The following is a 10,817-nucleotide window of genomic DNA, read 5'->3' as shown; positions in this document are numbered from 1 at the left end:
GCTGGGCTGGCTTTAACCTTCTGTGTGAGTCTCCTGGGAGAGACACCAATGAGCGAAGGTCAGGAAGGGAGGACAGGACACCAGGTGCGAGCTAGCCCATCTTGCCCCACAGCTTTCCGCTCCCTCTCCGCTGCCTCCCAGGCCACTGTTGTACCTTCCTCCCATCTCAAGGTAGAGGGAAGGAGCAAGTAAAATGGTCACACGTGTGTCCAAGCAGAATTGTGCTCCATAGGGTTCCCCATGGCTGACTTTCTGGAAGCAGAAGGCCAGACCTGTCTGCTGAGGTGCCTTTGGGGGCTCTTGAACCTCCAGTCTTTTGGTTAGAGTCAGCACGTTAATCATTTGCACCACCTGGGTGTGCCAAGTAATTCATATTAAAGTGATAATGACCTCAGAGGCGTGTGAAAAAGAATGGTGTGGTGTGGGTGGTGTCTGACCTCCTTCCAGCTAGGGGAGGGGAAGGGGAATCGAAGTCCATGAAGCAGCGTAAGTGCGCCTCACCAAGGCAGGGTTCTATGAGGCTGGGGTTTGACATGCCCTCCTTCCTTACCAGCTCGGACACCAACACTCCCTCCCAGGGCACTCTACATTTTAGCTGGGGGCAAGAATTCGCTGCGATGGGCACACAGGACTTACAGATGACGCTCACCATTATGAGGCTTCTTAGGGAAGTTAACAGGCTACACAATTCAGGAGATAAAAGCTCAGGAGACAGTTGTTCAGCCAGGACAATCTCTTCTCTGTCATGTCCGCAGGCAGGCTTCTCCCTGGCTCTCAGCCTCTTGACCTGGGGTCTGTCCAGCTTGGGCAATGTCATAACACTATTTTAGGGCTACCACTAAATGCCCAAAGGGTATGTCACCTCACTTCTAGGAATCAGCAATCCAAGTTCCCCCAATTAAGTGTCCAGAGGCTCCGCTTCTACAAGCCACACTTTTGCCCCCACGCCTTCCAGCTCTGTGCGCTGGGAAGCCCACCACTCTGGCTCATGCTCTGGCTCTTGGTACCATTGCAGCCACCCCTGTTCTGCTTCTTTGGCATCACAGTGGTCTCCTGAACACAGGAGGTTCAATGCTGAGGAATCTCGGGGTCCAAGGAATGTGCTCCACTTCTGGCGCTTCCCTCTTGCCGGTAAAGTCCCTGCCCCTTCCTTGCTTCTGAGAAGCAGCAGGACGGCGTCACAATGACCTCTGCTCAAAGATCACTCACAACTGAATCATAGAATCCTTTCCATACCTTCCCAAACCCATCAGGAAAACGAAAGTCCTTTGGTGGGATAATAAAGGGCACGGCTAGAAGAGCCATATGAAGTCATTCACTGCATTGAATTCCTTTCCTGGGAAAGGAGGCTAGGTACCACCAGGTGTGGGTGGGTTGGTGGGTGGGGACATGCGTGGGCAAGCCTTCTTTAAAAAAATACAAACCACTTAAGCACCTTGCATCAGGTCCTCTTTTTTTTAGGTGGAGAGCAAATGCCTTGAGAATGATTGGGGCAGGGAATGTATGGATGTGCTTTATACAATTGATGTATGTATATGTATGGATGGTGATAAGAGTTGTATGAGTCCCTAATAAAATGTAAAAAAAGAAAAGAGGAGAAAAAAATGATTAGGGCAAAGACTGTACAGATGTGCTTTATACAATTGATGTATGTATATGTATGAACAGTGATAAGAATTGTATGAGCCCCTAATAAATTGTTAAAATTAAAAAACAAAACAAAACCGCTGGTCATCATGCCATCAATTCTGACTGCCAGCAACAAATCCCGTGTACAGCTGTGTTCTATAGTCTTCACATCACAAGGGGATTCAATGTCACCCTGATGACCAACATCCACCTGGCTGGTGCCTTAACTGAATGGGCAGGAGGAATGTGTGCCCCCATGGCCAGGCTCTGGGTGAGGCAGTGAGGTCGTGTCAGAAGCAGACACCCACCCAGGGTCCCTTCTGGGAGAAAGCAGTGGTTTACCGGCTGATAACCCTGCGATGGAGGTTATCAGCTGCGACTTTTTTCTTTTCTCCTGGAATACATCGGCCCTGGAATCCGTCAACACATTCACTGAGCTCCTACGATCTGCCAGGCTTGGCAGCACGATTTCCTTTTGTAAGAGAAAAACAGTCAAGACTTAAGGGAGGCAAGCAGGAAGAGAGGCTGGAGAAACAGTGTCCCGGGCTCATCAACTGCCCTGACCCAGGTCGGTCATGGAATTCCTTTTTTGCAAAGAGGCGTTGAGACCTTAGGAAGCCGCAGGAGTGGGACGCCTCCTGCTGGCTCACAGGCATGCATTGAGGGCTGTCTGGGTGCAGGGCACCTCCAAGGGCTTCCAGCAGCTAGCTTATCCTCTCCTCACGAGATCCCTGTAAGATCCCAGTAAGATCCCACTACTGCTGGGCCCACTTTAGAGAGGTTAAGCCGGAGACCGAAGCCACTCAGCTGGGCAGCAACAAAGCCAGCCCCTGCTCACTGCCTCCACATTCTTTACAGGGAGCCTTTCCAACTCTGAGACTTGTGAGAGGCAGGCCCTGGCGATCACACCTTGCACTCGGCCATGAGGTGGCCCCGGGGGACACACCATCAAGGGGGGGGGGGGATGGAGAAGCAGGCTGTTCAAATAAACCAAGAAGCTCTGAAGGACAAAGGCCAGCGGTCCACGTCTGTAAAATTCAGTCAAGAACATCCTACCCGGAGGTTCTATTCCGTCGGTGGGCTCCTCTCCGAGGCGAAGGTGGGCTTGATGGCCCCCAACAACAAAGCCCTCTTAGGTCCCGGGGCCTGCATGACCTGGCGTCCACAGATGCACATTCCTTACCTGGCAGGACTTCTGAAGAAGGGCTGAGTACCCCCGGGCTGGCACCTATCTAATTTGCTTGGGAGGGAGGATACCATTCGCAGTGTCTACATGCACTGAGGTTCAAATCGTCACCCCAGGCCTCTGAGCTCAGACTGCTCGACGGATGTCCTCAGACGCGGGCCTTCTTAAACAGAGAAGAAACAGGATTCGAATCAGTCGTAAGCAGCTCACTATCTCACATGTAATTGTGTGTGTGTGTGTGTGTGTGTGTGTGCTTGACTAGGAGGATCAAGACAGTAGGCAGAAACAGGCGTGGAAAACTTGTGAAGCTTCTGCAGTGGTATGTGCTCCATTGCAGGTGTTTGGTCAGAGAGGGACAGTGGAGGCTGATGCCCACCATACGCCACCTCAGCTGGACTCTTTTGGGGAGGGACCAGGTGGGAAAGCTGTGGTGTGGAGGCCGTCGACTCTTGCAGGGACTCTTCTGGGTGAAACAGGATATTTTTTATTAGTTCTGGTTCAAGATTAAAAGAAGGGCATGGCTTTAATACATGTGCGTCGGCAACTTTTAGCCCACGCTCAGGGCAGCTGCATCTCCAGCAATTGTGGTGAGCAAAGACCAGCGGGAGACTGAGCGCTCTGGGCTCAGGGTGGGGAGTGTGGAGGAACAAGGACGGACGCTGAAACCAAGGGCTCAACTAGAAAGTACATGTTTAGAAAACGATGATGGCAACATAAGCACAAATAAATATGCTTGGTACAATTGATGTATGGATTGTGATAAGAGCTGGAAGAGCCCCTAATAAAATGATCTCTAAAAAGAAAAAGAGGTGTGAAGAACTCTGGAGAATCGGGTGATTCTATTCTATGAAATGCCCAGAACTGGTAAACCTATAGGAAGTGGCACAGAGGGGTATGTTGGGCTGCTCACCGCAGGGTCAGCAGTTTGAAACCAGCAGTTGGTCCCAGGTGAAAGATGAAGATTTCTACTCCTGCAGAGTCACGTGCGTGTGAAAGTTGGACCCTGAATAAGGAAGGCCGAAGGGGAATTGAGGCTTGCGAATGACGGTGCTGAGGAAGACGATTGGAAGTGCCACGGCTGCCAAAAGAACTGACAGTGCTGTCCTGCAAGGACAGCCAGAGTGCTCCTTAGAGGCAAGGCTGGTGAGACTTCATCGCAGGTACCTTCACTGGTTGTCAGGAGAGACCAGGCCCTAGAGATGGGCGTTAGACTTAGCACAGGGGCAGCAAACCAGAGGAAGGCCCTGTTGACAAGATGGACCCACGCCGTGGCTGTGACAAGGACTCAAACGGAAGGATCATCGCGAGGACGGCCCAGGACTGGGCAGTGTCATTTTGTGGTACACAGGGTCGCCGAGTTGGAAATGTCTCAATGGCAACAACAGAGTCTCAGAAACCGACAGGGCGCAGCTTCCTCCACAGTAGGATCCCTGAGTTGGCGTTGACTTAATGGTAGTGAGTCTAGAAAGGAGGGGCCTTGCTGACTCTGGGGTTGGGTATTGGGTTGTGAACTGCAAGGTCAGGGCTTCAAACTCACCAGTTGCCTCGTGGGAGAAAGATGAGGTTGTATGCTTCCTTACAGATTTCGTCTTGGAAAACCCTGAACAGGGTTGCTATGTGTCGGAATTGAGTCAGGGGCAGGGATTTTGATTGTTTTCACGGACTGTGGTAGTTACATCATCAGTTGTCAATTTGAGGCTTAAGAGTGAAGGGGTGAAGTTTAGCCTGTCAATCAGGTCTTAGCTGGATGACCTCATTTGGAGATAAATAGCTCGCTGGTGGTGGGGCACGTGCTCACTCCCTGGGAGACATTGCAACTGACAACACATGGAGCTATGCTAGGGCCCTGAGCTGGAGGAGTCACATGGAGACCCCTGCCAGCGCTGAGATGCTTACAATGCCACTGGATCCACAAGACTTCCCACCCACTGGCCTGGGATATTCCTGCATTTGGTGTCATTGCATGTGTTCATGAGTCTGAAGAGGACTTTATAGATTGGTATCAGACTTATGAACTTGATCTGGACTGAGCTGGGATGTTTTCTTAATGTCCAATTACTCTTTATATAAAACTCTTTTTTATACACACGAGTGTTCCCGGATTTCTCTAGTTTACCGGGACTAACACGCGAGCAGAGCATAAGCTGGTTTGTGCTTGCCAGGGGGTACAGGATGGGGGTTCTGAGGTGATGACAGTGGGATGGTTTCTTTTGGGGGGTAATAAAAGGCTCTGAAATTGGTTGTGGTGACGTTTGCATAACGCTATGGATTGCCTTAAGAGGCAATGATCTATACACCTTAAATGGGTGCATTGTAAGGTGTGCAAGTTATCTCTCAAAATAGTTATTTAAAAACCCCAGAAAGCAGCATCCCTGGAGCGAAGGGAGACCTGGTGGACAGTGACTTCAGAGGACCTTTACCATCATGGTTTCAGAGGCCATCAGAGTGAGGATGCAAGTCTTGTGGGTCATGGAATCTAAAAGGAACTTGTACTTCAGGCCTTTCCCTAGCAAGAGGGACTGCCGTGCTCTAGGGTTACTCTGGGGCTGGCTCCAGCAAGGGAGGAGTCCATTATGGAATCCCCGCTCTGGACATCTGATAAGTGCTTGTTGGAAGCGAGAAGCCCTGATGGTGCAGGGGGTTACAGGTCAGGCTGTTAACGGCAAGGACAGCAGTTGGAAACCACCAGCTGCTCCATGGGAGAAACAAGAGTCACAGAGTCAGAAACCCACCAGGGCAGCTCTACCCTGTCCTATAGGGTCACTGTGAGTCCACATCGATTCGACGGCAGTGCGTTTGAGTTTCTGGGTTATTGAAAAGCTGGAGAAATGTCACCAGAAGCCTGCTAGATTGCTAGAGCTAAAGATGCCCACGTCCAGGATCACTGGAGAGAGATGGAGCCCCCGAGGCTGGTGGCTGGGAGGGCCTGATTCCTTTTCTCCCTCACCCGGTCCTTGGCTGCAATCGGGCTGAGTATGGGACACACTTGGACAGAGAGCTGCTTGCTGGTGGGCAAAATCTCCCTACAAGAGAACTCCAGCCAGGCACCTCCTGACCCAAAGTAATCCATGACTCACAATCACCACTGGAAAATCTCATTTGAGTGAACACATTTATTCATTCTCCTCTTGATAATCTTTCATATGGCCGCACACATATTCACTCACAAACACACACACACCAATTATAGTTTGGCTTCCCATCACCTTTTAGAATCGTCTCTTCCTGGAACTATAGTTAAGGACTCAGATGTGGGCAATGGGCAACACTCTAGTCTAGGGTCAGCCGGTACCCATGTGTGTCTTTTGGGACGCCAGAGACACAGACGTGTATACTGCAAGACGGTCCTTCCTGAAGAGCTCCTCCACGCACCTGGTCTTACAGACTCCTCAAGTGTGGCCTCTGCACCTCTGGCCTTTAAGTACCCCATGGGCACCTTTTTCTCGTAAAGGGCCAGCCTCCCACCTCCCTGCGCCTGCCCCTCCCCGTGGCACTTGTATCTCACATTTCAGTTGACTTGTATGGACAGGGCTCCCAGTGCCCAATGCTCCCTGAGCTCTGGCCCCGAGGTCCACACGACAACTTCTTTGCCCAGTTCTCCAAGCAACTGACGACCACGTGAGCTAGGATTGTAGCGTTCTCTTCCTGGCGAATGCTGTCAGAGGTCACTTGTCCTGCCTCTTTCTCCAAGTGATCCATGCGGCTTCTGGGTACGTGTGACCCTCAGGAGGGCAGCACTCTTCTTTACCGCCGAACACAGACCATCATATTGCAGGGTCACAGGCCTGGGGACAGAGGTCCCACCTCCCAGGCTGGCTAGGAGTCTCTGTCCCTGACCTGAGTTCTGCCTCCTCCTCCATCCTAGCTCTCGGTGAAAGAGCCCGCATACTGACCTGACGTGCAGATCTCTGCTCCTGGGCATTCCCAGCCCCAGTCCTGCACGCTTCTTCTCCTGGACTCTCATCCGTGACCCAGAAGCTAAGCTTCTTCTTCAGCTCACACATATCATGTCCTCCGGGAATCCCTCCCTGGGCTGCTGCCTCTTCTGTGGATTTTCACAGCGTGGAGGAGCCATGGGTACAGTGTTTTCAGCATTAGGCTGCTAAGGAAAAGGTTAGTGGTTTGAACCCAGGACTCGCCCGACAGGAGAAAGATGTGGCGAGGGGCTTCGGTGAAGGCGGGGAGCCTTGGAAACTTCAGGGCGCTCTCTGCATTGGAATCAACTGGATGGCAGTGGGTTTGGGGCAGCTTGGGGTCCCTGGGTGGAACAGATTGTTAACCACCTCGAAGAACCTTAATGATGCTCTTGTGACCTGCTTCTGAAAAGTCAGTCATGAACACCTGGTGCCGTGCTGCCGCACAGGGGTCGTCAGAGCTGGAGCTGGCTCGAGTAGGGCAACTGGTGTGGTCAGGTTTGGGCTGGGGGCCGACTTCTATCCCGTGTTTCCGTCTTGCATGATAATCGTCTGTTTGCTCACCACTCCCTCTCTCTACATGTTAAGCTCCTTGGTGACCGGGGCTCAGGTCACATGTGATTTCTCTTTGTATGCCAGGTGCCTGGCCCATCGCAGGTGCTAAAAAAATGATGGGACTCACCAGAAGGGGTTCCAAATTCTTGTAGGGAAATCGAAGATCACCAGGTGGTCATATTTTAAAAAGGGCAAAGGGGTGGGGGGATGGGGGAAAAACCCAGGGGCCCAAATCAAGATGTTTATACGAGTGGGGGGGGGGCTTAAAAAAATTTGTGGAAACATGGCATTATCTTTTCATTCAATTTTCCCAGAAACTCTTTAAAGCCCCATTGTATTTCAAAAATTCATACTTTACATCTAACACACGCATACCCATGGACACACACACATATACATACATACACACATATCTATATACACATATACATACACATATATATCTATATACACATATCTCTATACACACATACATATATCTATATACACATATATACATATATACACACATATCTATACACACATATATCCACCCATCCATACACACACATGTATCTCCACACACTCTCTGATACCCAGGCACACGCACGCAGCCTGCTCTCTCGGCCCTGGGCCTGGCCAGGGCCACTATAAGGAGGTTTGCCACTCCACAGGCAGCCTCTCCAGCTCCACACTGTCCCAGCCAGAGCTCTTCTGAAGCTCCTGGAACAAGAGCTGCTGCTGGAGGCTCCGCAGGCTCTCCAGTTGCTCAGGCGAGAGTTGCTCAGCCGACTGTCCCGGGTTCTGCTCGCCCTCGCCCTCCTCCGTCTCTGTCAGCGCGTCTGGGAGCTGTGGGGAGCTCCTGGAGATATAGCCCTGGTCGGACTGCACGGATTGCCTCTGCTCCTCCTCGTAGGCCGTGTGCGGGTCTTTAAGGACGTCCTGGGTCTGGCCGCTCAGACTCTGCTGGAAAAGTGAGACCATCAAGCCTTCGAGCTGCTCCCTGACCTCCTCTGGGAGGCGGTCGGGCGATGCCTCCGGGGTGCTGCAGGGGGGCGAGGCCTCTGGGTCCACAGGTAGGAAGAGAACATTGTTCTGCTGTGTGCAGGGGGCCGGCAACAGTGGGCAGGCCTCGCCTTCTTCTACCAGGGCCAGCCGACTGGCTGTGGCGCCCGGGGCGGCAGGGGACACGGGCCGCACTGCTCCTGCAGGAGCACCCCGCTCCACAGGGAGCACCCGGGTTTGCAGGGTGCGGGCTGCCAGCTCCTTCTGCAGCTGCAGTCGGGGGTCCAGCCTCAAGACACCTCTTTCCTCCTTGCTGATGAGCACATCTACCACCAGTGAGTCTGCAGAGGCGGGTTCTCGCACCAGTGGCTTCAGCTTCACGATCCCTCTCCCAGGCAGCAGGGGCGGCTCCTCCAAGGGCTCATCATCCAGGGATGGCAGGTCCTGGTCATCTGCCGAGCAAAGGTTCTCGCGCTCAAACCAATCCGGGCACCGCAGCTGGTGCTCTCGGAACCTCTGCACGGCTTCCCTGAGCTGCCAGCCGCTGGGGTTCTGCAGGTAGTTGTCCCCCGTGAGCTCCCCGACCCGGTGCATCTGACCGGGCTCGAACATCTCCAGGTCCTGGATGCGGAAGTACACCTCCTCAAACTCCTCCATGAGCTGGTACCTGGAGGTGATATGGAACAGGTCCGGGATATCCCCCTCGCTGCTGATGCCGCTGAAGTAGCAGACGATGTAGGTGCCGAAGCAGGCTGGCTTCTTGAAGTCTGGCAGGATCATGTTCATGGCTGCCGTGAAAAGGTCCCCGGAGGGCTGAGAGCGGTCACACCGCAGCTGGACGGCGGGCTCCTGCCAGCCCAGGATGGCCTGCCACTTGGCCCGGGTGCCTCGGGAGCACAGGATGAGGATCTTGGAGTGGCTGTCCATCATTTCCTGCTTCTGACGGCCCACCCAGGTCATGACCCCGACCTCAGAGATGACCCGTTCCTCCAGCAGGTCGAGGGCCACCTCGGTGCCACAGACCATGAGCAGGAACTGGGCAAACTTGAGGACCACCTCCACGTAGAGGGGGTGGTCGGCAGAGTAGATGACCCAGACCTTCCTGGGCTTCAGGGTCGGGGCGGTCAGGTCTGCCACGGGCAGGATGTCTGAGGGAAACAAGAGAAGCCACAACCACAGGTTCAGGGGTACGTCTCTGCTGGCTCTCACACCCCAGGTCAGGGCCGGGTCAGGAGGGGCCTGCACCCACCTGGCCTCCCACGTGCCCTCCCCCTAGTGGCTCCCGAGCCTAAGAAATGCAGCTGAGGCCGTGTGGGGGAGGACCAGGGCCATCTTGGCAGCTTGAAAGAATCATCTGGTCTGAGTCTTCAGAGAACAACAACATCTCCCTCCCGTACACACCCCCTCTGGCCTTTGGCTTCAACTTGGATCATCTTAACTGAAGAAAAGGCACCAAGGCCCGCTGATGGACACGGACTGGTTCCACGGAAGCTCTCGTCTCCGCAAACGAGGTGGCTTTACAGAAGCCCTGGTGGCACGCTGGTGCCGTGGACCTACCAGTGATCCGTCCCCACCAAGACCACAGCTCTGGAGACCCCAGGAGCCAGTCTCCTCAGCCTCTTAGGCTTACATGTCAAGTCCAAGTCAAGTCAAGGACAACCACGGACGTGCCTTTCCTAACTCCCGAAGCCCCTGCCATGGAGTCGATTCGAACTCCTGGCGATCCTGAATCAGGCTCCTGCAGCCGGCAGTCCTGCCAGGAGCAGCAGCCTCATCGGCCTCCGGTGCAGCAGCTGGTGTCTCTGGCACGCTGACCCCGCATTTAGCAGCGTGATGGCTAACCGGCCGCGCCCCCAGGCCTCCGTGCTCCTTGTCCAGGTGGTTGAGCACGTTACCCCAGGCCTGGCCATTCAAGGCGCCCTGCAATCCTGCTGTGTCAGTGTGACACAGCCATTCCTCAACGGTCCCTGGAGAGACCCAGGAGTCAACCCCCTGAAGGGACCATGCTCCGGAAGAACCCTCCACCACTCCTCCGAGACAGAAACCCGGCCTCCCAAGTCACTCACCAGGGTACGCAGTGGTGTCTCCACATTTTTCAGGCGGCCCTGAAAGAAAAGGGCAGACACGCTTCTGAGAGAGGAGTGAGGACCCAGCTTTTTGGCATGGGCGCGGTTGAACGAGGCACTTGCCTGCCCCTGACAGACAACGGCGCACACTAAGGGACACTTCGGGGGCCCTGTAGGGAGGTGGTGCTGTGTCCCTGTTCAGGGGAAATGACCCATGTCTGAAACTCAGTCTCTCCCTCTGTCCCGCGGGTCTGTGCGGGGTGGCATGAGAAAGGGTAGGCAGTACAGGAGCACTCATGGGCGTTTACAGCAGTTACTCTGTAAAGCCAACCCTGCTGGCAGCAGGGCAACAACGTTTTAGAAACGGAGCCCTGACCAAAGACCTTGAGGTCACGCGTCACGGGGCGTGGGGGCCTTAGGACCACAGTCTCTCGGGAGACAGCCAAGTCAACTGATAGCAAGAGTTCACACAACAACAATGCC

General features: G+C 53.8%; 1 protein-coding gene across 1 annotated transcript in view; it reads right to left on the bottom strand.

The window, feature by feature from the left end:
• Positions 1 to 5,688: 5,688 nt before the first annotated feature.
• The window catches only part of IL17RA (interleukin 17 receptor A), a 28,910-nt gene continuing 23,781 nt past the window's right edge, over positions 5,689 to 10,817 (bottom strand). The window contains exons 11-12 of the mRNA XM_075553392.1: positions 10,335 to 10,373; positions 5,689 to 9,416 (exon numbers count right to left, since the gene is read on the bottom strand). Of these exons, the coding sequence (XP_075409507.1) occupies positions 7,912 to 9,416; positions 10,335 to 10,373 (1,544 nt within the window). The 3' untranslated portion in view covers positions 5,689 to 7,911. The remainder of the gene's footprint in view (positions 9,417 to 10,334; positions 10,374 to 10,817) is intronic.

Source organism: Tenrec ecaudatus, chromosome 6, assembly GCF_050624435.1.
Source record: "Tenrec ecaudatus isolate mTenEca1 chromosome 6, mTenEca1.hap1, whole genome shotgun sequence".
In the NCBI taxonomy this organism is placed as follows: Eukaryota; Metazoa; Chordata; class Mammalia; order Afrosoricida; family Tenrecidae; genus Tenrec; species Tenrec ecaudatus.
This window is presented reverse-complemented; position numbering and strand designations above follow the sequence as displayed.